This window comes from Mesocricetus auratus, unplaced genomic scaffold (assembly GCF_017639785.1).
Source record: "Mesocricetus auratus isolate SY011 unplaced genomic scaffold, BCM_Maur_2.0 Super-Scaffold_100707, whole genome shotgun sequence".
In the NCBI taxonomy this organism is placed as follows: Eukaryota; Metazoa; Chordata; class Mammalia; order Rodentia; family Cricetidae; genus Mesocricetus; species Mesocricetus auratus.
This window is the reverse complement of record NW_024429269.1, coordinates 4,889,750-4,917,723: the sequence shown is the minus strand read 5'-3', so window position 1 is coordinate 4,917,723 and position 27,974 is coordinate 4,889,750. Positions and strand designations below refer to the sequence as shown.

At 49.7% G+C, this 27,974-nt stretch overlaps 1 protein-coding gene across 4 annotated transcripts in view; it reads left to right on the top strand.

Moving 5' to 3' along the window:
- Fam167a (family with sequence similarity 167 member A) overlaps positions 1 to 27,974 on the top strand; it is a 33,820-nt gene that overhangs the window by 1,294 nt on the left and 4,552 nt on the right. The window contains exons 2-4 of one of the 4 annotated variants that reach the window (XM_040740673.1): positions 1,196 to 1,370; positions 4,076 to 4,176; positions 14,475 to 15,242. In XM_040740673.1, the coding sequence (XP_040596607.1) occupies positions 14,859 to 15,242 (384 nt within the window). In that variant the 5' untranslated portion in view covers positions 1,196 to 1,370; positions 4,076 to 4,176; positions 14,475 to 14,858. Of the gene's footprint in view, positions 1 to 1,195; positions 1,371 to 4,075; positions 4,177 to 13,895; positions 13,968 to 14,052; positions 14,191 to 14,474; positions 15,243 to 27,974 lie in introns of those variants that run through there. The other 3 variants (XM_013117203.3, XM_040740672.1, XM_021230222.2) reach the window with 3 other exon arrangements.

The following is a 27,974-nucleotide window of genomic DNA, read 5'->3' as shown; positions in this document are numbered from 1 at the left end:
AGTGTGAGTCTTGGTTTGGAGTCTGAGAAGCAAAGATACTTGGAGCAGTTTGTGTGACTTTGGAAAGTGGCAGGATATCCATGTGCCTAATTTCCTGCACTCCAGAACTGGTTGTAGAGAAAGATCGCTTCAGGAGGCCAGGGAATCCACCATGGCCCAGAGACAGGAAGAGACCATGCACGCCCACATGAAATCACAGTTTGCAGGGGCTTGTCTCATGGCCTGAGAAAGTCCCCTGCAGACAGGAAGACCTGCCTTTGTTGTCCAGCACTGCATAAACTGGGCTCCATGCCTGTAATCCTAGCACCTGGGAGTTGGAGGCAAGAAGATCAGAAGTTCAAGATCATCGTTTTCACTACCTAGCAAGTTTAAGGCCAGCTTGTGCTACATGAGACCATTTCTCACAAAAAGACAAAAGAAGCAACTAGAATCTCACACTCTGGTCAGTGAGGAGGAAGGAAGACAGCCATTATGAAGGAGACCTAGAAGGATGACACTGGCTGAGTTCATAGGAAACAAGAAGGGTAGACAAACAGGCTAGAGTTGAGCTGCAAGAGGCAGATGGGCCTTGCAAATCAGTCACTTGTAGCCGCTAAGCTTTCCATAAAGGCTGGGTTGACAGCATCTGGGGACCTGGGCCAGCTGTCCTGCCTCCTAAGGACCAATTCTCTCTCTAGTGACAGATCCCACTTCTCTCTAAGGAGAGAGCAAAGGAAAGGAGAGGGAGGAGGACAGTAGGGGTCAGAGATTATACTACCCTATCCCACCCTTCCTATCCTGTCCCCACCCTGTCCTCCTGAGTACCACACCCTCTCCCCTCTACCATGCCACCATGGCAGATCACCTGGGGGCAGGCAGCTCTGTGGATAGTAGCCCTGAGGCCCATGGGCATGGAGGGGGGCTGTTCACTAAGGCAGCTCTCCCTCATTGGGCCCTCTGCCTGCCTCAGCCTTTCCGAGAGGCCCCTGACAGGTGGTACGATCTTCAGACCTTCATGGAGGTGTTTCCAGGGTGCCACGGATGGGATAGGCTTCTAGTTCTCACCTCAGAGTGGTAGGCTGAGCCCCCCCTTCCTCACTGGGGCTATAAATTCTTCTCAGGATACCCTGATCCAAATGTGGGAACAGGTTGGTAGTGGGTCCCCAGAACTCCCTTCCAGGGTGTGTTACATGGGACCTGTAATCTCATTTTCCAGGTTGAAGGCCAAGACTTGCATGAGTCCAGGCTTCGGCCTATGCAGTGGCCACTGTCCCACTTCTTAAAGGCCAGCCTGGATTTCCTCATTCCAAGAAAGTCAGCAGAGCCTCTGATCAGTGCCTGGGGATTCCAGGGGACAGACAGCGGTAGCTGGAAGGTCCTGGCATGGGAAGGTGGGTGTAGAAACCTTGAGAAAGTTTTGGTGAGGACCTGTATGACCAGGTCTGGGAGCCTGGCTTTCCCTTATCTACCACCACGTCAGAAGTGACATCAAATGCCTAGCGTTTGAGCATGTACAGGTGCTGATCCCTGGGGACATAAGACAGTCATGAGTCTGACCAAACCAAGTAGTCAGAGAGGTAGACGCTTCAGGCTCAGAGATGGCTGTGCTGTCGCCTCATTGGTCTTCTTGATTGGTTGCTGAAAACATGGCAGAAGGTGGCTGCAAGCCTGTTACCCAGTTTGAATAAAAGCAAACCTGACAGCAAGTTCTGCCCACATGAAGGCATCTTTTGATGTGTTTACTTCCGAAGAGCTCCAGCAGCTCCTGGGAGCCTGTCCTGGAGGTTTTCTGACATACCAGCCATCTGCATCTTGGCACCCAGACCACCCGTCCTTGGAGTACCTGCTAGACACTTTTACCTTTCAAGTCCATCTGTCTCTCAGATTCATTCATCAACCCACCCCCCCTGGAATACCTCTGTCTTCAAAAAAGATCAGAAAAAGAGCATGCTTGCTTTGCTGATTGCTGTGTGCTCGTGCTACCAGAGAAAGCGCACCTGCACGGCTGCCACCAGGAGGGGTGGGGATTTCCCGTTCAGTGAGCCATGGGAGGAGCCGCCATTTGAATGCACTTGGGGCAGCTGGCCTGGTGAAAGCACCCAGAACACCTATCTCTCTATCTGCAAAGCCTTTTAGGACCAAGAACAGCATCATGTGGAGGATACTTGTAAAGGTGGGCTTACCCTCAAGGAGCAAAGAACCTGGTCAAGGCTGCTGAGGAGTTGATGTGATTTGCACAGAGTAAAGGGTGACATTAAGTTAGTTCTCTGCCCATCTTAGCACATACAGACTCTTTGTCATGTGTTAGTGTTTGGGAAGCTGCATTCCCAGGGGACAGGCCAAGGAGAACACCACCCAGGCCCAGTCAAGGGCAGGGGTGGCAGTCCAGTCTGAGGTGTCACTAGTAAAACACAGACACACAACACAGACACACACACACACACAATCCCCCCCCCCCACCATCAGGTTGGTTTTCCTATGATCCTGTTTTATGACCCTAAAGCCTGAGACGTTAGGAAAATCATCAACCATAACAGAGGTGGTTGGTGACCAGGCTCCACCATCTCTGCCTGCCCCATCCCTGACTGTCTTGTATCTATCTGAAGCACCAGATTCCCTCCTGAAGTGGCCCATCAGATGAAGCTTCTGATGACACAATAAGGTGCCGGGTCACACAACCCACATTCTCTTCTGCCTTCAGTCACTTAGAGCAAAGATTCTTTCCATACCCCAGTGTGGGCTCCTGCAAGCAGCTACAGGCCACCCTGGATATTTCCAGCCTGACTTAGACCAGACCAGCTGTAACCCCACTGCACCCTTCACTGTGTTCCATCCAAACTCAGAAAAAAAACCCAAAATAAAACAACAACAAAGCCTCAAGACCCTCCAACCCCTGAGCAGTCAGCATACCCAAATAGAGTGTACAGGTGTGGAGATACGACTGTGCACCAGGAATCCTCTTAAGAAATTCTAGCAAGTCCTTGGGAGCTTGCAGAATGAAACAGAAAACAAATAGAATGGATTCCCACTTGAACCAGACTTCGTTGATTTTGCTTATTTGAAGTTGGAGCCTGTTATCATGGATTTGAATAGGCCTAACTGCCTTGTTTGGGGGCCCAGGACAAATGGCACTTGGGACATTTTCTAGTGGGCCACCATGTCCTTAATTGTGAAGTGGTACGTGAGTTTCCTGGGACGCGTATGCTGCTCCTGTAGTTGGGATACACACCCAGCTGCCTTCTGCTTTTACAGCCACACATTGCTCCAGAGGCTGCTCTGCGTTTGCTTCCTTGGAGCCACTGTGGTCTTTGGAGAGAGTTCTGTGGTCACATGGGGCAGATGGCCGGGACAGTAACAGAATGCCTTATCAGTGATCCTCCTTCCAAGGAGGACCGCCTTCTTTCTCTTCATTTCTCAAGACTCCATTCCACCCCATTATTCTGCCTCTCCGGAATCTTCCTCTACTCTTGCCAGAGAGGCCCTAGCCCAGGGCTGTGAAGGGGACATAATGAGGAGTCTGGGTGTCCTCATGGACCCCCCTCCTCCTAGCAGTAACCCTATGCTTCCCACCCTCCCTCTAGGAATGATGTAAATTAGCTTTCTGGATCCTGGGAGCCATGGCCTCTCCCAGACACATAGGGAGACACATTTTTTTTGGCAGTTTTCTCAGCAACTTTTTTCCTTGGGCAAAATGAAAGCAAACTCATAAGCATCTTGCAGGAGGCCTGTGGAGCCCAAGCCTATTAGTGATTTAGGACTGACCTAGCACTTTGCATTTGCAAAGATCTTTGCAAGTATTTTTATAGATTCTTCCCTAATAGTGTCTCAGTGCGACTCCCCCCCCCCAAAAAAAAAGGTTTCCCATTTCTTAGACAATGGAAGCAGGACTCTGCTTAGAGTCCAAAGATTGAAGTTCAGGCAAGTCTAGCCAGCCCCACTAATGGAGCCATGTGACTCTGGGTCAATCTCATGACATCTCCAGTTTGGGGTTTCTATGGGGTCTTACACTTGGGAAGGTTTCTCTAGCCTGGACCACAGAAAAAAGTTTATATATAGCAGTGTGTTTTGAAAATGTTCATGGACGATCTTATTTCAGGTGTGCAGATAGAAGCACTGAATCCTGAGTGGAGGGGCAACCATTAAAACAGGACACTACAAACCAAGCCTTTCCAGGTGAAGGTCCCTGAGAGAACACAGGTAAGTGGGTTCTGTTGCCTGTGGCTCCAAAATGTGGTTGCCAGCCCATTGGCTGCTATAACCCGAGAAGCTGTCCCAGAAGGAAGCAGAGGCCAGTGAGACAGTCAGTGTGCCCACTGAGAGCTCAGTAGCAGCTCTTGGGCCACGTCGCTCCAGGCATTCGGGCTTGGAGCCTATGCCTTTCTCCCTATCCCCAAGCTGAGCCTGCCCCAGAGAGCTCTTATCTCCATCTCCCTCTGAAATGGTGGCATCCCAAGGGGAGAATGTGCCCATGCTGCTGCTGGAGCCTCACCTCCCCTGTGACTTATATTGAACCCTGTGCCATCGTCCTCTCCTCCCACACTGGAGGACTCGGGCCTAGCATCAGGACTGCCTCTTGGTCAGTCTCCTACACATAGGCACAAGTCAGCTCCTATACCCTACAAGTTCCAAGAGCCGTGTGGCTTGTCCAGGATGGCATGATGGGTGTGGCGGGACCATCCTTAAGCTCCAGTGTCCCCACAGCAATGCCTGATTACAGAGGAGGACCCCAGACCGGAGGTAGACACTAGCCTTTTTGGAAGGAAGGAACGGATTATCATGGTGCTTTGTTGCAGAAAGGAATTATCCAGGTAGCACCCACATGGCTACCCTGGGTAGACACCTTGTTCACTCACATTCAGTAGGGCCACCATACCCCCCTCCTGAGAGAGAGAGAGAGAGAGAGAGAGAGAGAGAGAGAGAGAAAGAGAGAGAGAAGTCCATTCACACACATGCATATAAATACAGAGACAATACAACAACAACAATACACACACACACACACACACACACCAGCACAATAGCTCCCTCCCTGCCCCTGTGGCCAGAGGCACCCCATTTCAGGTGCTCCCAACAACACTGACTAGGAACTGGAATAAAAATGGGCCTGGGAAGAGGAAAGATGACAGGCAGAGGGCCAGATCAGCGGGTGTCCCTCCTGCTTTGGTCACCATGGCAACTCCAAGGAGGAGGAAAAGGGCTCTGGGCAGTGCCCAGCTTGTGTGATTAGCTCCAGGGATAAGGGTGTGGGGGGGAGACTGTATCTCCTCCTCTCGTCCCCAGCTTGGCAGTGCTGAGGCACAGCTGCCAAGCATGGATGGCCATATTACAGACCACACCTCCAGCTTGAGTGAGGTGGGTAGGAGCGCCCCACCCCCATGTAAGATAAACATCAGGGTTATGATTAAACCTGGGCAGATAAGCCTGCCCGCCCCAGGAAGCCCAGACCTATGACTCTTCTGCCACCTGAGAAAACTGTAGAGTCCACTGAATGGATCTATGACAGCTTCATCCTCCGAGGAGCCCAGACCTGAATAAGAGACAGGACGGTGCGTGCAGGCTGTCCCACTTTGTCCTTCCCTCTGCAGCCTTGGAGACCCCTCAGAGTACAGCCTATTAGTAGAAACAGAAGGTGCTATGGGAGCTGCCTGCCCTAGTATGTTGATTAAGAGGCCAAAGACACTGTCCTTAGTCAGGTCACAACTTTCTGATGGAGTTTGCTGCTTGGTGACATGCAGGCACACTCATCCGAGGAGCAGTGACTTCCTTGTATACAATGTGAGCCTCTGTCCACTGGCCAAGCCTGGCCTGGCTCCTGCAGTAGAGTGTTGGGCACCCCGACAATGTTGGGGTGTGAAAGTCAGACTCACTGAAGACCTTCCTTATACCTGCCTTGCTAAGAAAAGTCAGCTTCCAAGGGAGCGTGATCCATAGTGTGGCCAGTTCTTCATTCCAGAAGCTTCTCTAAAATGTCTAAGTAATGCCTGCTGACGGAAAGTTTTCTACATGGGTGGGAGTCAGAAAGGAAGAAACCAACCCTGTCCAGATGGTATGTTCTAGAAAACAGCACAGCAGCCCCAAGGAATGTGGAAGAAGGCCGTGGGCTGTCACCTTAAGCAGGTCACTCAGTCCCCAACTCGCTTTGCCCAACAGTGTAGTCTAGACCTGACCAACCTTCCTTGTATCCAGATGGCCTATAGTCACAGTCAAGATGGTCCTCCAGATGGAGACAGCATCACTGGATAGCACAGATCTGGGACAGATTTAGCTATCTCCAGGACATTGTCTGCCATATGATATATGAGTCCTGTCCTGTTGAGCTATATAACGAGGGAGAGAGCCTAACCCTTGACTTCAGGCTCAGCCTTGTTGCCCTGCTGGTATTGCCCTCTTCACAGCTACCCAGTGCCAACCCGTGTCCTGCTAGTTCTTTCTCATCTCTGCGCCTCTGTTTCTTCATATAATGGGATGATCACACTATGCAGTCACGGGTCCTTGGGACTGTGAAATGCTCTGTCTTCAGAGTGCCTGGCTTGATAGGTATTGGTAGCTATTAGAAGCTTGACGGTGTGAATAAATAGTACCTAGAAGCATGGTTGCAAGGGCAGGAGCCAAAGTGTACTGAAGAAGATAAAGGATCACAACTAGTGGGGTCCCAGAGGAACATCCAAGGGCAAGGAAGGGGCCACTGAGGAGACTGTCTTAGGCCTAAGGTGAAGAGTGTCGAGGTATGAAGTATGGCAGGCATCAGGGAGTCAGGAGTGTTGGAGTATGGCAGGCATCAGTGGGGGAGGTGTGTCGGGGTACAATAGCCATTAGTGGGATGTTAGCAGAAAATACAGAACTTCCAGTTTTCCCCAGTAGGTCCCTGTTCCCAAGAACCAGCCTCTTCAGCCTTGGGAGACCCCGTAGAGTCAGATCAATTGAGGCTCAAATGTGTTAAAGTCTTGGGAACTATCATCTTTGATGTTTTGCTTGTCCTGAGCCTGGCACTCCTATCTGTTCCTATGTTCTCAATAATGTGCCTCTTTCCTTGAGTGACAATCACAGCCCATTGTCAGTGTTCCTGGACTGGGTTTTTGTGACACAGGTTTTTTGATATTGTTGTTTCCAACCTGTAAAGTCAACCTAGGGCACTAGGGGCATTGTACCTCTTTCAGGCAGCAGGAGAAGTTTTCAGGTGACATGAGGTGTTAATCTGAAGAATACCCTACTAGTGTGAGGCTGCAGGAGGCTCAAATCCTTGCTGACTAGCTACAGAAGGTGAACTGTAGCAGTAGGGCCACTTCTGGGCAAGTCTTGCTATGGGGATTGTCACCTTGCTGAGGTAGCATAGAGCGGCACACCTCCAAACAGCTGTCTAGGATGTCCAGACATACGAATGCTTGCCTCGGTTTGGACATCCTGCTGCTATCCATTAGGGAAGGCCCAGAGCATGTCCTCTTGCTCACAATGACCCCTGGGTGACATTTCTGTTAGAAGAAGTAGAAGTAGTGTAAAAAGCTACATATGGCGAACTGTTACCCTGTCCTCACCAAGTGCTGCTTGTGGTCGGCTGTAAATTTGGAAACAGCTCTGAATGCAGACAGACTCAGTAAGAATTTACTAAGAAGAAGGTGACAGCTCATCCTGTTAGCTCTCAACCGTGCCTCTCTCTAAGGGACACATAGAAATGTGGGTGGTCATAACATTTCGTAACATCGCTTGGCTCTCAATTGGATTTGTTGCCCATGCAAATGAGCTGAGCAGCCCTCACTCTAGCCAGGGCTCCTGAATGTAGGTGACAGAAAGCAGCACAGTTGGAGGGATATTGGGCAGTGGTCGTAGATGAGAGGAGGTAAAGGCCAAGGAAGGCATCAGGCAGATGCAGCGAAGAACAGAGGCCAACACCAGCCCCCTGCTTATTTAGTAGAGACCATTGACTAAGAGACCTCTGCATTTCACAACTGTCTTGGGACTGGCACCCGGGTGACCACCTGTGAATTCTCATCGGCTCTTCCTTTGGGCCTCACACACTCCAGATTTGGAGTCCAGGCCTGAGCTTCTGATTGGTCAAGCTCAAGTCACATGCTCAAATCTAATAGTCAGGGCCTTGGCAGAAGAAGGGAACTTGGGGCTGGTCCTGTGGTCCCAAACACAAAATGTGTCTGACTTGTTTCTGGTTCCACAAAACAGACAGCAAAGGAAGGCATAGAAACAAACAAAAGCTAAACACCAGCAAGCGTTTGCCATGTTTTTTTTTTTCCTTCCTTGCCCTAATATGTGCTTCTGCTATCCAGTTACAACTGTTAGTAATCTAGCGGGAAACAGGTCCCAGAGGAGAATCTAAAAGATTGTATCATCAAAGCCTAGGTTGTAGGTCCTGGGTAAGTGAACAAATGTCTGTCCTCCTTAGGTGAGGAACCAATGACAGACTAAAGAGATGAAGTTCCCAAGGCTAGCTTAGTGAACCAACGGCATTAGGTAACAATTGGAGTTACCTGTAGGAACATGGCCTCCTTCTACACCACAGAAGAAAATGCACGCCTCCCCTAGCAACTGTTAACTGCTTTTATGCCTCAGGAAAGGTGGGGCCTGGTGAGCTCCTTCCTCCCGCGAAGGGATATTAATGAGCCCGGTCTTGTATGGGTTCTGTGGGTAAGATCAGCTGCTTAGAATTCAAGAAGGCAGCAGTCTTGGCATGCCCTGAGTACAGTGTCCCACAACAGTTGGGCTCTTAACAAGGTCTAATTGGGGATCTCAAACTGTCTTGTGTGCTTGGGGTCATACCCTAGAAAAATGCTTTCCCTGGGATAGCAAGAGGCCCTTAGTAACCCCAGGCTGCTGGGAGTAGGGCCAGTTGGGGGTTGGGAGTGATCTCATTCACTTAGTGAAAGTAATGTGACTATACCTGAGGTTGAGAGGGACTGTCAGTGCCCTGGGAACTGGGAGATCAGGCTCCTCAAGGCAAAGTGGACCGGTCTTTCTGGAAGACAGAAGGTACCAGGTGAAAATGACCCCATACAATGCTGAGCATTAAGGAGGTCCCCTCTGTCAGTTCAGTCTCGGGACATGGCACAAGCTGAGTCTGCTCCTGCTGTCCTGGGGAAGGGGGTGGAGGAGGATGTGTCCAGGAGCACAGGTGTACACACATAGTTCCATACGGGTGCTTACCAGTCGGGGCAGGGAAGGGGTAGGTGTGGCATCTCCTGAGGACAGGTAGTGTCCACAGGAAGCCCAGGAGCCGCACCTCTGCTTCTCTGAGCCCATTCAACTGGCACACATGTGAGCAAGTGCAGACCACAGAGACGGGGTCTGCTCTCTGTGCCTGAGGTGATATATTACTTATGATTTATTAAAGCTTGCCTGAGGGTTCAGAATGCAAGGCCAGCCATACTAGTTAGCTATAGAAGCTAGGCGGTGGTGGTACACACCTTTAATCCTAGGACTCAGGATTAAGAGGTAGATGGATCTCTGTTATTCCAAGGCCACACTGACTACACAAAATCAATACAGTCCTAAAAGAAACAGCTCACACAAAGGTGATTTCAGACCTGGGATCACATGCCTTTAATCCCAGCACTAGGGAGATGGAGACAGGAGTGATATCATTGGACAGAGAAAGGAATAAAAGGCAGGAGGAGACAGGAACTGAGAGCTTTTGCCTCTGGGGATTCATGGAGACAGGATTGCCATTTCAGCTGGATAGAGGTAAGATCTACTCGCTTGGCTGCTTTGCTTCTCTGATTTTCAGCTGGAAGCTTGAACTCCAAAATCTGTCTCTGGGTCTTTTTTTCCTGTTACAGTGCCCATTCATTCTGGGTTGATTACAGAGGGCAGCACTGTGCTAAGTTCTGGATTCAGGACCAAAGTACTGGTTCACATTGTAGACACCACAGTGCATGGAGGAGACTGTCATGAGGCCCTGGTATGGGCTGGAAAGATGGCTCAGTGGTTAAGAACACTGGCTGCTCTTCCAGAGGATCCAAGTTCAACTCCAAGCACCTGTATGGTTGCTAACGACTATAGTTCCACTCCCTGGAGATAGAACAACCTCTTCTGTCTTCCTCAGGCACTGCACACATGCAGACAAAGCACCCATGCACATAAAATACAAATAAGCCTTATAAAAAAGAAGAGCCTGATATAAATGTGATATTCTAAGAGGGGGCAAGAAGCCCAGCCATTAAGAGATAGCTTAGATGCAGACATGGAGGCTCCAGTCCCAACTTCACCACTGACTAGTTCTGTGACCTTAGGCAAGTGACACACCTAACTGGGCCTTCAGTCTCCCCATATGTACAATGGGAACAATAATTTGTGTATCATTGGCTTCTACATGCATTCCTGTGTCAGGACAGGCTTAGTTGTCAGAATGACTCCTGCTCTAGTTACCCTTAGTAAGTGTTAGCTAATCTTATGGTGACATCATTGTTTTCCTGTGTACTGTCGTCACCAGAACACACCACTCAGCCAGCAAAGATTAAAGAAGTTTTCTGGAAGAAGAAAGACCTCAAGTCCCTGAGAACTGAGGTAGAGAAGGGCGGGAGGAAGAAACAACTGAACAAAGTCATGGGATTTAAGGGGGCAGGAGAGACGGGGTGGGGGCGTTTAGGCTGTATCTCCTGAAGAGGAAATGATGGGTTCCAGAGGAATGAGTGGAGGAGAGCGTTAGCCAGCAGACCCCTAGTCTTCCTCTGCCCGGGAGCATATTGAGGAAGTGGGCTTAAAGGCTTTCCAGACGAACAAGTTAGCTCCTAATGAGACGAGGTGTTGGCTGACGGATGGAATTGTACCCACCCACCTCCTCCAGCAGCCTAGGAATTAGCTCACAGCTGGCAAAGCATCCTGTGCTATCCTGGAAACCAGGGAGCATGTTTGAACAGTATTCCTGTATGCAGAGTGTGTCCCCAGGCCCACACATCATTTCTTCAGGAAGGCGGGTACACCAGCAAGGCTTGTCCTGGCTATTAATGGGGTGTCCGCCATGTGCCTGGTGGGATTCTGGGAGTGTCTACTTTCTCCCGATGCCTTGGCCCCAGGTCTGAGAATGCCCTTTGGCTTTCTGCTTTGCTCTGGGCTTACCGCTCCAGGAGAATCTATGTTAGGTGTTGCCTGGCATGTCAGGGGGCTCTTCCTGAGCCCAGGCTCCAGAATACCCCAGTATATCAAGAAAGACAGGAGGGCCTTGCTGCCATTCTGCCCACTTCAAAGTTGCCCCAGGGATGGCACCTGCCGCAAACACCCATTCAGCATTTTGCTACCAGCTCAGGACAGAGTTAGCTAAGTGGGCAGTTGATGGGGAACCTCTCTCCTGGCACCTCCCCAGGCCTGTGTGGGTAACATTCCAGGCCAACTCCTATACCCGGTTATAGAGGAAAGAAGAAATCCTCTGGGCCTCTTCAGATACCGGGGTCATTTGGCTTCCAAGGAAAGGTTTGGAAAGAGCAGAGATGATTCAGGTCACCCAAAAGGTCAAGGGCCTACAGGTGATAGCTCAGTGAGGAGGTGAAACTGTGAATGTGGGCTTATCAGTATGTCCCATCCACTTTGCAACCTTTTAAATGTAGTTTTAACTAGGCCTCTTGTATGCTAGGTACAGTGCTAACAGCTGTTACCTTGTTTAAGCCTCAGATCCCCTCAGTGATCTACACACTTAACAGAGACCTTCACTTGTTAATACTCTGCAGTCACCACCCTGAAATGCTTAGGAACCTTTTCTTTTTAAAACCAAGAACCCAGTGTTTGCATTTTGCACTGAGCCCAGTCTGCAGATTTTGCAAGTTCTAGTGGTACCAACATCTCAGAAGAGGATGGAGAGGCTCAGGGCGGTCTTCAACCCATGGGGCCCAGAGCACAGACCTGACAGCTGCCTTCCATCTCTGAGCTGGGTAGAAAGAAACTGACTGTGTGCTCAGGTCCCAGCTGGCAGTGGCCTACAGCCAGCTCATGGGAGGACCTCACCTTCCCCATCTCTGTGTTTCCCATCTCCCTGCTCTCCTGCTTGCTTCTTGGAGGAGACTGAGGCTGGAGGGAGCCAGAGCGCATCCACTACTTCACATGAAGGGAGTGGATCAAAGGTTCCCCTAAGCTGAGTCATCTCACTGAGCTCTGTTCAGGCTTCCTCTGAGTCTATCCAGAGACAGTAATTAAAACAAAGCCACACGGTGAGACACAAGAGGCGACCTTGCAGCGTGACCCCCCCCCCAACCACTGCAGAGAAGCATGTAGGAGTAGGAAGAAGGCCTTTCCACCTGGGTTGTCCCTCCCACAACTTGGTGAGGAGGGCGCTGCTCATGGGCCTGTCTAAACGGGACTTTCTCCAAAAAGCTCTGCTGGTTGTGACGGGCGCTCGCTTGTCTGGGGAAGGAAGCTTTCTAGGGTTCAGATGTCCCACCAGGTTACTCAGAATGAAGGCTGGCACCTCAGCACAAAAAGCAGACAGCAGGCGCCTGGGAGGGGCTCCAGGAAGTCACTCCCAGGTTTTTATTCGTGGAGAGATCTGAAGAAGCTGACCACGAGAATCTGGAGAGGCAGAGTATCAAGAGTGCTGTGTCTTCCCAGCGCACCAACAGTCAGAGAGCATATATGAAAAGATGCATAGTATCAACCAACCCTTTTCTCAGGAAGGCAGACTGAGGCTCAGCTAGCCTGACAGCCTAGAGCTAGGGTCAGCATCTCTAAAGTGTCACAGCTACGTGCTTGGAGCTTCTGGGAAACTGAGGGGCTGCTGAGGGAGTCCCATGGCCCACGTAGTGAGCTGAGAATCCCTGGGAGGGGTCAAGTACCACTGCCCGGAGAAGGCAAGAAATGAGACTGGGTTTCTCTGTTGTCTGTGGGATGGAATGTTCTCATTCCCTAGTGATGCCCTAGCGAGGGAGGGCAGCCCTTGCTTCTCTGGTGAGCTCTCCCTGCAGCCTAGGCTTGCAGGAGTGGTCCTGAGCAGAAAGTTCTGCTCTTGCTTTCTTTGTGCCTGTCAGGAGACCATCCTCCTCAATGGCCAGCCTGCCAGTTTGCTCCTGCACCTCCCCCATCTTAAACCCGCATCTCTGTCTGCCTGTCACTGCAGTAAGTTATCACCTGAATTAATTTTTCTTTGATCAGGAATACATGGGGTTTTTTTTTACTTCTTTTACTGATTTTATTCATGACCACCAAAACGCAGAAACAGTTTCATGCATTCCAACAGGTGGAGAGACAAATTGTATTCCATCCATTCGCTAAGAAATGAAGCAGAATGAAACACTGATAAATGCAGCCGCACCTCAAATGTACGACACTAACGGCAAGAAGGCTGAGCCTATACGGTGTAACGATGGAGCACTCTCAGGAAGAAAATGTGTAGAAATAGAAAGCAGATCACCATCGAGGGTTAGGGGGCGTGGGGATGCTACCTGCGCAAAAGCGGCATGACCAATTTGTGTCCCCATGAAGTATGGGGTTTTCAAAGACACACAAAGTCAATAAACACCTCTCTTTCCTCCTCTTTCCACACAAGGCCAGCCCCAGCATGTGCTCCAACAGGCTGAACCTATAGCTTTCCATCTGAGCCTTATCTTGGATGCGGTCCCACCTCAGTTCATTCATGTATAGGACTCAGTACAGCTATGTGTCAAGCCCACGCTCAAGTCATGTGCCTTCTACTCTGATGGGCCATTGCCCGGATCTCCTGGGACATGAGATGCTAAAGCTGGAGGCTCAGGTCTGCTTCTCACTCGGCCAATTCTCTACTTACACTGCGGTGTGATAGGCTAACAGCCAATTCTCTACTTACACTGCGGTGTGATAGGCTAAGAGTCTTGGCTTACACCCATCACCAGAGACAAGGTGGTCATCTCAGAGCACAGACAGATCCCTCGAGAGGTGGTGCTGCCCTTTGAGCTCTCCAGGTAAACGTGAGAAACATCTTTCCAAAAGAGTGAGTCATGTGTCTCCTTCAGTTTCACAGCCCAGCTCCAGCCGCCAGCTTCTTTCCTGCCCAGGATGCCGTTTTATTTGCTTCCTCTGAAGAGGTGAGGTCAGGTGTTGTTGTTGGAGCCGGAAGCTGTGTGTGGATGGAAGGTGCAGCTGTGATGAGTGAGGGTGGTTAAGAGGCAGTAGACACCTGTCCTGAGTCTGTGCAGAGTCCCACTTGGTCAGTCAGCTGCTTCTGAGGACGTGCCCCGAGGAGAGACCTGTCCTGATATTCAGACCAGATGGCTTTGTCCCCTATTTCTCACTGAGGGATCTGTCTTGGTGAGTCACTTGGCCTCTTAGAGACTCAGGTTCTTCCTCTGTGTATTGGGTGTTAAAATCAAGCCTCTAAACTTGCTGCCAGGGCTTCCTTGGGCTCAGCCAGGGAGAGTGGTTTTACAAACAGTAAATCTCTATCGGTTCAATCAATTGCTCTGCATAAAGTCTGTGAAACTGCCTCACTTCTTTCCAAGAACTGGCAAGCAGACACCCTGTTCCCCTGGACCTCAGTTTTCCACCTTGGGGGGGTGAAGCCAGGGCTGATATGATTCTTTTCTGTCCTGCAGGCTCACTTCCCCCCAAAGAAGGCATTCCCATCACCTGCGACCTGCACACCTCTGGCAAGCATAGATAGATCCCGGAGGAGGCCGCCCCAAAGATTCCTGCTGATGCTTGTCTGATCCTGCCTTCTGTGAAGCATGGCCCCTCAGGATTACGGGACAAATCATAGACCCTGAGCCACACCTGCTCAGGGAGGCACACTTTACAGCCTTGCTTGGCTCCAGGTGCTGCCAAGCCTTGAGACTCACTCCCGTCCCAACAATGCCTTCAGGAGCCATGGCCACTGCTGTATGAGGCCCTTGCAGAGCAGGACTTGACCTTGCTACCCAGCAAGCCTCCCGAGTGGCCTCCACCACCTCCCATGTCTGGCTGCCAGGGCAGACTAGAGAATGTCTGTGCCGCGGATCCAAGTGGACGATGTGAGTGAGAAAGACAGGCCGGCAGGGCCAGCCGCACCTCCAGATGACCACCTCCTCAGCCTGAAGGCCCTCACTGAGAAACTGAGGCTAGAGACCCGAAGACCCTCCTACCTGGAATGGCAGGCCAGGCTGGAGGAGCAGACGTGGCCTTTCCCAAGGTCAGCAGCCCAGCAAGATGCAAGCTTGGAGCAGGGAGCCTGTGGAGGTGGAGAGCCTTCGATACCTCTAAGGGAGTCCAGAGGGCTTCTCCCACCTGCCAGGGGTGACAGCCAAGGCGACAGGCCACTGACCACGGGCAAGCTGGAAGGCTTCCAGAGTATCGATGAAGCTATAACCTGGCTCAGAAAGGAACTGGTGAGTGAGAAGCCCATACAGAAAGTGTGCCAAGCTTGTTATCTCTCTCCATCTTTCTGACGGTGTCTGCACTCCCCGTGTTTGCCCTTCCATGTCTTCCTGGTTTTTATTTGCACATCTATCTTCCAATTAGGCAAAGGGTAGATCCTATTTCTCAGTGGATACATGGGGCCTGGGTCAGGCAGCTCCTAATCAAAGATATGGAGGAAGAAAGTGTTCCCCAAGGATCTGAGGCCACATTAGGGTGTTCCTACCCTTTTCCCACCAGGAGCAGAGTCTCCTGCTCTGAGTCCTGGACAGCTGGGATTCTCTGACTTTGCCTGTACTGAGTTCTCTAAGAAACCCTCTCCCTGTCTACTACACTTGGCTACAGGTTGGGGACCACCACTCACTCAGCAAGCAGGCGGCCTCTTTCCCTGAGCTGGGAGTTGACATTATCTAGGTGGTGAAGTCTCCCTGGGTGAGAGACTTTGGGAAGGGCTCTCAGTCTGGGGGTTATAGGTGTAAGTACTGGGCTCAGTGTGGGAAGAGCTGTTTTGATAATTCAAGGTGTTCAAGAGCCGCCAGAAGGGGGTACAGGACTGATCACGCTTTGAGTGAGGACTTTGGCAAAGGATGTTGAGTAAGAGTCTGCCCAGAAGTCAGGGTGGGTCAGGCATTCCAGATGGGACGAGTGGGCAAAGGCAGAAGATGCCAGGTGGCACAGCAGCTGGATCCTTTTTCTGCCCACAGTTTCCCATCCTGCCTCGGGAAAACCACTAGGTCCCTCCATAATCGTGGCTTCTTAGCAGACTGGGACCTGAAACAAAGCCTCTCCTGAGCTTTAGCTGCTCCCCTGAGTCACCTGTAGGGCCAGCAGTCAAGGGCAGCTGCCTTCCAAAGCAGGTGGTAACTCCCCGGCCAACAGGAAAGCAGAGGCCGGCTTGGTTTGTTTTGCCGAGTCCTGCAAGACATCTCTCCACTAGAGCCTGAAATTCCTCTTGGGCTGAAATAAAGCATTGGGGTTCAGGGTGGTAGTAGCTCAGGAGGTTGGGCGTCTGATTAATTGTGAACCTCTTTAGTTGACATTGAGACTGCCCAGAACACATTATTCCATTGTGCATGCCGTTAGGGTCAAGCATGGGTGTGCTTGCTTGCACAGAAGACAGGGCACCTGTGAATTCTTGCTTTGTGACCACAGGGTGCTCACAAGAGCACGAGAGGTGGAGAGATGCACATGCAGGGCCAGAGGCAGACCCTGAAAGTGGTACCCTGGATTCCTGAGGCTAACCTGCTTTCATCTGTTTTTCTCAGAGGAACAAAAAATACTCCCCTTAGCCAAGGATGCAATTTGTTGGTTTTGAGTTCATTTGAGAGTCTATTGCTTATAGGGACAGAGTTGTTTTCTGTCTCAATGTGTTCACATTCCTTGTAGGCTTCCCCTTGAAGAGGGCAGTAGAGAAAATTTTCCTCTGAGTGAATGGAAAACAGTAGGGGCTTCCTTCAAACTTCCTAGATACCCCCATCATCCTTTAGACGGAAAAGTACCATGGGGAGCATTGGAAAGATCTCAAAGCCTCGGCCACACCGCAGACTATTGGAAAGAACACCTGGGGTGTGATGCTGAAGATCTAGAGACTTTAAGGGTTGGTTAAAGCTGCACGCAGCCTAGCTGAGCACACTGTCTGAGATCTGTGGGGCAAGCTTATGCCCATTGCCAGGACACGTCAAAATTAAGCACGGCAAGGTGCCCCACCCAGAGTGTGCTGGCTAAGTGGAGGCCAGCCATACTTAGGATCACTCAGACTGCAGGCTCCCAGGGCAGGGCAGTCATAGTCAGGACTAATTTGGTTGCCAAAGGCTGTCTGATGTGGGCACAAGAAATATGTGCATTAGTAACATGCCTTATATCTGCATAACATTTTCTATTCTCCGGGTGAGCAGGGGTGGGTAATGATGGTGACGGTGATGAGAGATGTGTCACAGGGCTCACTGTGTGCCAGGTACTTCACGGGAGTTACTCACTTCTCATTGCCATGTGACCTTGTCTTCCCAAACTCTCTTATTCAAGACCAAAAAGGCTCGGAGAGGAATGCAGCTGGGAATAAGAAAGCTGGTGTTTGCAGCCTGGGCCGTCAGGTCACTGTGCCAATGCTAGTCTTAGCTGCTGCCACAGAATACAGCATCCTGCATCTGCAGTTGACTTTCTTAAAACTGAGTTCACAGGGATGCCAGCAGTCAACAGAATGTGTGGGTTGGAGGCCCAGAGAAAACCAAGGTTGGATGAGAGTCCCTGCATTCCATTCCATCTTACAAAGGCCCTGGACACTTGCTGCGGCGTTCTCGTCGTGTAGATAAACTCTCTAAAGCTCCTGGGGGTCAGTGAACCTAGCTAGGAAGTGAGAGATCTGGGGCTCGAACTCACCCGTCACTTTTGAGAAATGCAGGAGGGAGTCTGCTGTGCTGGCCTTACTGGGGAAGGCCCAGCTGAACATTCTGGAAAAGCCATTTGGCCTCCAAACTCCAATGTGTGTATAGAGCCCCCTGAGTCTCTTGTAGAGTTGAATATTCTATCCTGTGGGTCTGAGATGGGGGTCTGTGGTTTGCAATTTCCAATACATTCTAAGGAACACTAAATGTCATATGCCATACCACACCTAGAGTACCATGGAAGGAAAAGAGGCCAAAGGGGCCATGGAAAGACTTCAGAGGGCAGATTCAGGAGTCCCCAAGCTTGGGCTCCACACCATGTCCCTACCTTATCTGTCCCACAAAGCCACATTCAGACGGCAAAGGGGTCTTAGTGAAGAACTCATCACTAAGCACTCCCACCCAGACCAATGATGCAGGAACCCCATCTGCTTAGAGATAGCCTCTTGGGGGCCAGCAGCAGCTCCAGTGCTGATCTGAGGACCCCCATGCCCCCTGTCAGAAATCAGACACAAGCAAACACTTAACTGGAAGCTGGGTTAGAATGCTTTCTTCTCTCTGTCTCAGTTAAGATAGCTCTGTGCTGCTTTTCTAATTCACCATGTGTTCACCATCAAGGTACCTTTAAATCTGCCCATTTTAAAGGCCCCAGTGAAAGTAGTTTGCATAAAACCTCATTATGCTGCGTTTGTTTAAATTTAGAATCAAACTTTATCTGTACCTGGGCACCCCTGCCCTCCCTGAACATTGTCAGACTCCTGTGCAAGTTTATACTTTCTCCCACGTGTCCAAGGAAACAGACTAAGACTCTAGTTCCAGTCAGTGTATGGACTTTCCCCTTCCATACTGCCAAACACCCAACTCGACAGAAGTTTGTTTGTAGTCCTGATGATTGAATTTAAAGACCTTCCTTGCCATGCTAGGCAAGTACCCTCCCGTGGAACTATATCCCCAAACCTCCTTCTAGTATGTCTTTTAGGACAAGGTCTTGCTAAGTTGCACAGTTTCTGGCCTTGAACTCACTCTATAGCCTAGGCAGGTTTTGAACTTGCAATCTTCATGCCTCAGCTTCTGATGCAATTAGGCCTCTGACTCAAGGCCCTGGTTTTAATGGATGTTTTGGTCCTAGCAGAGGGTGACCCACACTGTGCCTCCTGTCTACCAGGTAGTCCTCCAGGAAGACAGTTGTCAATGTGTCCTCATTCAGAGACAGGCTATGCAGGGACAGGAAGCACTGTCTACCCTCCCCTGCCTCCTCTAGGGCCAGCAGAGAGGGGTTGCAGGATCTGAACAGTTTCAAAGCAAAGGAAGGGCTGGAGGATCCCACTTGACATTCATTCCTGGCTTTCACCCCAAGATATGGGGTGTTTCTGGCAACATCCCCATTGACCTAAAGTCAAGTGACTTTTCCTTCAGATAATGTACCAGGGATATCAGGAAGCAAACCCTCAAAGGTCATGAGGCCATTTCTGAAGAAGTGTGGTTCCTGGACTTCTGGCCTGAGCAACCTCACTGTGACCCCTTTGCAGGCTGAGCCTTGGGCCGAATGTAGGTAGCTATGGCAGAAATAGGACCCACAACTTAAGCTTAGGGACCTCCCATCTGATATTCTTTCTTTCCCTTGGTTCCATCCTGGGTCTCCATTCATTCATTGATTCTCAAGCCATACATATTATATGACATCCAACTAAGGCCTAGCATCTGCTCCCACTAGATCAAGAGGCCATGTCACCACCCAACTGTGGCAGGCAGGGCCGCCTCTGTGCTTGGTGATTTGGGGCCACCTGATACCCCCAGGCTAAGATCCAACCTCATGGTTTTCAGGGTCTTAGAAAATAGCTATCATGTTCCTTTGCTGAGTCCAGACTGCTCTGGTTACCACAAGGTCACAACCCCCAACTCTACCCCTGCAGTGAAGACAGCCCAATGGGTGGTCTGGGATGAGATGGTAGCAGTTTGGAAGGGTGTGGTGGGAAGGCTATGGCCCTGGGTGGCAAGAGTCTGTCAGCTCCTTCCAGCTGAGTGTGGTAGTTCCATTTGGTCAAGGAACCAACTTCAGGCCTGGGTCTGGGACTGAGCCACCAACAGTCAGACGCCTGCCTTCTGTCTTGTCTCTGTGGTCTTGCTCAGAAGTGCCCATGACAGACATGATAAGAAACAGGGGCCAGAACACCTTCTGCTCTGTCAGTGGCAGACAGAAGTAAAAGCCTAACCTTGCAGGTCCCTGGTGCACTCTGTGGTGAGAACCCGGGAATCCACAACACCTACACTGTCTGTTAGTTTCCTGCAGGTGTTTGATCCCTGCAGGCAAAAGGTGTTTATAGTTGTTAGAAAACATAATAAGAAACCTGTTGGTACTCACCAGGCAGGACCTTTGTGTCAGAGCTGGAGATCCAGGCTCTGGTGGCGCCTTAGTTTGGTCACCAGCCAGAGTTCTCAGTGGTAAATCTAGGCAAACACATGGCTCCGGCACATACGACACTAGCTCCTATTATCCTTATCTGCTGGACGCCTAGACAGGTGACAGGTCACACTCACTGTGTGGGGTGGAGGTGTGTGACAATGGTGGAGAGAGGACTCTAAGACCCAGAACACTTTCATGCAGTGCTCCCAGAAGCTTGAGGCTGTTTGCTCTTCCCATTTTATAAAGGAGAAGACAGAGGTTGGGAAAGACCAAAAATTTTAGGGCCAAGGGGTTAAGTGGCAGCAAAGGATGTGGCTAAGCCTGTTAGGATGGCACCCGCCTGACTCAGGGTCCAGGAGTCTTTCCTGTTTCAGAGACCAATCACGTGTTCATGTCGTGGGTCACATGCTGTCGAAGGCCCACGTTCAAACCCTTATGGTTTCAGAAGAGGATGTTCCTAGAAGGTCCTGCAGAGTTGCATGCCATGCCTCAGAACGTGCCCCTGGGACCATTCTGTCTCAGGGAAGATGGTAAAGTGTTCAGAGGCAGCCAACTGGAGACCAGCAGAGTGGGCCTTCACTCACAAGAAACCCAGGCATTTGTCTGCCCAAGGCTTGTCTCCTCCACCTGTTAACAGCCAATTACATTCATTATATAGAATTCACTATATAGAACTTGGGCTATATAGAGAGTGTCAGGTCAGCCAGAGCTGCATAGCAAGGCCATGTCTCAAAACAAACAAACAAATAAGTAAATAAATAAGAGAGTTTATAGACAAAGGTATGGGAGACATCAGAGCAGTGGTGATCTTCATTTCTTCTTAGTAATATTATTTCTACTTTTCTGTAGTTTCCAGAAATTTCTAAAATAGAAACACTGTATATAACCAAGGAGAATGGGATTATTAAAAATAAAAGGTCAAAAAAAAGAGAAAAGTATTGGGTTCTTTTGTCTTGCCACTGCAATTGGAACTCATAGGAGTCTCCTAGACCGAGAGAGCTAAGGTCTTCTATCCCCAGACATGCCTCTGGGACCTGAGAGCTCTAGGAATTGTGACAATAGGCTGAAGTTGACCCCCATCCCAAGGCCCTGCCCACAGCCCTGTTCTTGACTGCAGTGTTAAGGGAACAAAGGAGTCTGTGTTTCACAGTTCGACAGGGGAGCGGCTCAGGGCAACTGGGCTGTGGAGCTGAGGTGGGTGGGATGGGGTCTGGTGTTCAGAGAGTCTCCCTCAAGTGAAGGCAGACATCACCTAGGGACCTGCAGGTAGAGTCCTGGTTTGGAGAGGGGAGACCAGCCAGGGTATTTGTGTAGGACAGATCCCTCCTGGCCTCTGTGGAAGTCCATACTGTAAATCTGGAGTGGTTTGGGGAGTTACTGAGTACCCACAGGTAACTGACTGTAAAGCGATTGGCCCAGTAACTGGGCATGGGTGGGGTGGGAGAAGCATCCATCTGCTATTAGAGTAGATTTCCTGTCTAGTTCTGCTGTATCCTACTTGCAGCTTACCTAATCTTCCCAGATTTTATCACTGTAAAACAGGGGTGACAAGTACCTGCCTGTCAGGGTGTTGGTAAAGGAAAATAAAGAGGGGGAACTACAGGCCAGGATCAGTAGTACTGTGTGTGCTTACTCCTGTCACCACTCATGATGCTCACAGCCACCTCCCAGGGTGGCCGCTGCTGATAGTATTACCACCCCCCCCTTTACAGACGAGAGAACTGATTATCAGCGTGGGGACCTGAATTCAGATCCACCCAGCCTCAAAACCGAATGGCTGCCGTATCCACTGCTCCTTCAAGCAGAGAGCATGGTGGTGCCTTCTGCTTCCTCAACACACCCTCTCAACTCCTGACGCTTTGCTGTGTTATTCTTCAAAGTCAACTCTGCTTTGTCTCCTCTTTCTAAGAATTTAATTATTTCAGTCAGTATGAGGAGGTGTCTTACACTAACACGGAGGCCAGCTATAGTGATCTCAAGTATCAAAAGGGTTAGTTCAGTCTGAAGCATGTCTATAGGCTGGATAATCCCTTTCTAACATATATATGCACACACACACACACACACATGTCTAGATATGTGTGTGTACATAGAGATGTGTATAATGTATATATAGAGATGTATATACATATATATTTAAATCAACATGTGTGGATCTATTGTGGGGTGTGGTAGTATAATTAGATACAGTGTGTGGTAGTTAAATCAAAGTTAGCATTTCCACTTTCTCAAGCACTACCCCTTTTGTTGTGGGAACACTCAAATTCCCCTTGAGTTATCCAAACTAGATACTAAATTGTTGTAGACTGTCTATCTGGGTATGATCAGACTAGTAGAACTGAGTTAGGACTGTAGTGCAGTGGTAGAGTGCTTGCCTCCCATTCATGAGGCCCTAGGTTCAATCCTCAGCACTACCTAAAGAATGCTAGGATGGGTTTCCCCTGTTTTCATACCCATTACCTTACCCAGTCTTTCTCATTTCCCCATCGCCTTCCAAGCCTCCAGGACTTCTTAGAGTACAACTTGTTTTTCAGCTTTCACAAGTGAGTAGGAACATGTGGTATTTGTCTTTCTGTGTGTGGCGTAGTTCACTTAACCCAGTGCTTTCTAGCTCTGTCTACGCTGCTGCAAACATGAAGGTTTCACAGTTTTATAGTCAGATAATAAATTATATTTTAAAAGGTCATTCCTCCCTTGGTGGATTTTCTAGTCAACTCCTGCAGTAAACATGGGAGTATGTTAACTTTTCAGATAGTCAAGGTAGGTAGGTCTGTTTACAGTGGTGTGTGTGTGGGGGGGTGTATGAGTTCAAATGTGTGTGGGAGTGTGTATGTATGTGGTATGTAGTTCTGTCTTATACCTTTACCAGGATTTTTATTTCCTGTCTCTTTGATAGTAGATATGATTACTGAGGTAGGTGATATCTTGATGTGGATTTTTTGTTGTTGTAGTTGTTTGGTTTTTTTTTTTTGTTCTTTGGAATAGGGTTTCACTCTGCATCTCAAGCTAGTCTAGAATTTATGACATAGCCTGGGCCAGCCTCGAACTCATGATCTGCCTGTCTCAACCTCCCAAGTGCTAGAATCACAGATGTGTGCCCTCACACCCAGCTTTGCTGTACTTCTGATTTGCTGTACTTCTGATTTGCATTTCCCCAGTGGTTTGAGACACCTTTCCCTAAATGTCCCTGCTACAGTGTAGTCTTCTTTTGAGTGTCAACTCAGGTCCCTACCAGTCCTCAACTCCTGACCTCTCCTGCTTCTCTCTGTTGTGGGCCCCTTCCAGGCACACCTCCCTGCTTCCTACCCCAGCTGCCATCTGATGAAGCAGGGGTGAGGGGCAGCCATCCCTTTCCCTTTTCTGCCAGGGTTTACACCTGCCCAGGGATGTTCCCCTAGTAAGGGGCTGTTTGGGGACTGGAAGCCAGAGCCCCTGGTAGCTCTGAAAGTCCAACCTCTCATAGAGAAGATAACAGCTTGGGGACTTTCCAAGTTTGAAAACCTCATCACATCTTGAGAGCTTCATGCTTGGGTAGAGTGGGGAATTCCCCAGGAGGGCTTGAAGGGTCCTAAGCTCTCTTTTTAACCCTGACTGTAGTCTGGCCTTCCCTGACTGTCTAACTTCCCTGACTCTGTCTGGCAATATAATGGTCTCATTCCTCCCTCCTGAACCAGCCCATGTGCCAAGATGCCAGCTCTCCACTCCACAGCCCAGGCCAGGGGCTACAGATAATAGGGTGCCCCGCTGTCAGGAGTGCCCACTCCTACCTATGTGGCCCAGCCGCCTCCTCTCAGAGACAACCTCTCCATGAAGCTTACTTCCACCTCCACCTGAGGCTGTATCTCCCCTGGAAACCAGTTCACAATGTGGAGCTGGCTTCTGGGAACCTTTGAGGTTTTCCTTCTACAGGTTCCCAGAAACTCAGATTTCCATTGAGCGAGACACCTTACCCATACCACCTGCCTCCACCCACCCTCATCAGTCTGGCTTTCTCGGAGGTCAAACTAAGGTTAAAGTGTCCTGTATTGTCTTGGTTCTACATGGACTCCAACACAATACTGGTCATAACAATGGCTGACATTATACATGTCCGATTATAACAATGGCTGACCTTTGGATGAAGCTAGACAAACACCAGAGCAGAATACAAAGAGTGTTTGCAAACCTCAACAATTAGGTCTCTGTTGTCCAACCATGTGGAAATGGAACGCATTCTGCCCCTTCACACGTGCTGAGACAGTTCCTGGCCCTCATACCACTTGTTTCTAGCATCCATCAGAGACAAATAGAGGTTCTCAGGCTGAAATGGTACCCACAGGAGCCCCACTGTTAAGGACTAGACAAATGGCTTCCACCTTGGTATTCTCTTTCTATCTGTGCTGGCTGTTAAACACTGATTCCCAACCCCCATGCCCTGGCAAACCCTTTGCTGTCTGTCACAGAATGTAATTGTTCTGCTGCTTCACATGCATGGGTCATATATTTGTCTCTTTGTCATTGGCTAATGTCACTTAGCACAATACCCCCAAATCCACATTGTGACATGTGTCCGAATTTCTCCCCCTTGCTAAGACTGGCTAGCATCCGGAGCATGGATTGACTGTGTTCATCTGTTGTGCAGTTGGGGTGTGCTGCTGTGAACATAGGCACAGGTCTCTGTTGGAGTCCTTGCCTCCACTTGTTTTGGAAGAAACCACTGGTCATGTGTATGGTAACCACTAAGCTTATTTAAGACATCCAGGGGATGTCTACAGCCATCATTCTCATTGCCCCCAGCCGAAGGCAGGCCCGAACTTCTCTTTTCTCCTCATGAAAGCACTTGGTGTGGTTGGTGATCTCTTCCCAGTAAGCAGGGACACATTCACCTGGGAGCTTTCTGTCTGGATTCTCTCAGCAGACTCTCCTCCCTGGCTTTCCCCCCTCAGCATCTCCATTACCTCTCCTACCCCACAGTGAGCTGGGAAGTTAGGAAATCTCTTCTCTTGCAGAGCCTTGTAATTACTGTTTAGTTAGCTAATCCCACCCTGGGGGCTTCGTCTTCTACCTGAAGAAACAGGCCGATTCTCCTAAGAGGCTTCTCGTTTGCCTCAAAACCACCAGTGTCCACAGGCAGCCGAGGAGTCTGAGCCGACAGCACTGGCTCTTTCAGAAAGGCTGCCTCCACTACCTCAGGTCTCTGGAGACCCTACAGTGCCCATAAGCCCCTGACCAGTGGCACCCTTTTACCAGGCGCTGTGCCCTGACTGTGGGAATCACTGGAACAGCAAACCACAGCTCTGAATCCAGCCTGTGCCTGCCTCCCCAGAGGTAGGGCAGGCCACCCTGGGGGTGGGGGTGGGGAAATAAATACATCCTACACTGAGCTTTAGAGGACAGTATTTGACCTGTGCTCAGTTGAGTTCCCTAGGTTGGAGTCTCAGGACCAGGGCACCAGCCTAGGTACTCCTGTGGGTCTCTTCCTGGCCGGAAGTGAAGCACGTGGCCACTGTCAGCCACTGCCTTAGGGTTACTATGCACAGTGTCTTGTCTGGTCTGGAGACTTCACCATCTCCTTCCTGAAGAAGTGTGGGTGGATATTCAGGAAGTGTTAGTGACTGGTTCAGCGAGCAGGTGTGGGGGGGGGCGCCTTGCAACAGGGTCTCCCAGAAAAGTCACCTCCAGTCCCTAGGAAAGCCACTGTTTGACCCAGAGGGATCTGAGTGCCACCATTCCCAGGAGGGCTGGGCCTGAGTTAGTTTCCTTGTCTGTAAGACATACATGTGATGCCTCTGGCCTGGGGTCAGGGAAGAGGCAGGAGCCAGCACAGATACAGTGCAGGGAGCCAGGGTTGGGGTACAGAGCTTGTCATTCTCGTTATCCACAGTGATCTGTGTCCTTTAGGCATTGCTAAGGAAAGTTCATTTAAAAAGCCTCTCAGCCATGTGAACCTGGAGAGCATGATGGGAAATGAAATAAGCCAGTCACACAAGCACAAACACTGTGGGAGCCTACTCGTGGTGACAGAGCAGGAGGGTGCTCTCTAGAACCATCGGGTCATTGACACAGTCGGTGGAGTGGGGTTGGGTTGTCAGGGGCTGGAGGAAGGGGTTGAGAATGTTTTTTTAGTGAACACATCTTTTGGTTGAGAACTATAGGACGATTCGGGCAGCAGTGGTTACACCAGCAATCATGTCTTTGACACTCCTGGACTGTGTGCTTCAAAATGATCAAGATGATACATTTTATGTTCTATAGATTTTACATTTTTTTTCAAATTTTAGAGTCTTACCTTTTCACATCCAAGAAAAAGGTTTATTATTGATGTGCTTTGTGTGTGTGTGAGGAAGAGAGAGAACATTGAATGCTCACTAGTGAAGTCACTAACATTCTCCATGGCATCGGGCTGTATTCCAAACCAATGGAGAGAAGGAGAATATCTGCTTTCATTTGCATAACGACGGGAGCATCCCTCCCGAATCTCAGGGCTCCTTTGTTTCCAGGCACCTGGAGAGCTAAGACTGAGGATGGAAAAGGTACTGAAACAATAGCCTTGCGGGGCGTAGGCAGAGTGAATGGCAAGATGGTATTGGGTCTCAGGTCAAGTAGTAACAGCTGGTGCCCTGTCTTAGTGACAAAGCTTTGTTAAAGGAACCCTGCCGCCCACAAAGTGAGATCACAGCTGCATTCTGTCTCTGCCTAGTCACAACTGTGAAGCTGAAGGGCACCTTGAAGTCCTCGGAATTCCAGTATCCTCACTTGAAAAATATAGACCTCCACTGCAGGTGTCTGGGGGGACTGTGAAGTCCACAGGCTCTGGGGTATAGATGTTGTTTTATTTTTTTCCAATTTATTTATTCATTTATTTTGTGTACAGTGTTCTACCTGTGTGCACACTAGAAGAGGGCACCAGATCTCATTACAGATAGTTGTGAGCAGCCATGTGGTCGCTGGGAATTGAACTCAGGACCTTTGGAAGAGCAGACAGTGCTCTTAACCCCTGAGCCGTCTCTCCAGCCCATAGATGGGTTTTGAAAAGCGCTGCTGAAAGAGGTTCTCAGTACATCCTAATAAGAAACAGACGTGCTAAAAACCATCAGAAACCCTCCCCAGGCTCTCCCAGCTTTGAGCAGCCCTATACCTTAGGATCCACTCTACTAAGAGCAGAATTGAGTTGTCAGACTCATGGGTACCCACAGTCTGAGCCCCTACCCCTGCTTTACCACCAAGGGCCTTTTGACAGTTGACTTCAACTTTCCCATCTGTGACTTGTGCCAAGCTAAGAATTTTACTCCATAGGCTATCATGAGGATTAACTCTAGTGTGTTAGCTATGCCTGGTTCATAGTAAATATCAGCTCATTTTTATGTTGACTCTTAGGAAACTTTGTTAAGATATGCATCCATATGTCATTGTAAGATGAATGAAGAAAGAGGCCGGGCGGTGGTGGCGCACGCCTTTAATCCCAGCACTCGGGAGGCAGAGGCAGGCAGATCTCTGTGAGTTCAAGGCTGGGCTGGACCGATAGCCTCCAAAACAATACAGAGAAACCCTGTCTCATAAAAACAAACAAAACAAAAAAAAAAGATGAATGAAGAAAGAAAAAATAGACTGCAGAGTGAGGGAGAGTCACATGACCACTGCTAGGGCCCTACAACCCAGCAGATGGCCCACACCCATGTGTGTATGGACAGCACTGACTGGACTCAGAGTTATAAATTTCTTTTTTAAAGGAAGTCAAGAATTTGAAAGTTGGAGTGGGAAGGCATGTGGGAAAATTGGAGCATGGTAGTAGTAGGTGGATATGATGAAAATACAATATAAAGTAAGAATTTCCAAATAATAGGCATGTTATGCCAGCCCACACATGTGACCTAATCGAACTGTCCCAGTAGAAAGCCCTCATTGTCCTGCCCATCACATCCCTCCTTCCCACCCAGAAG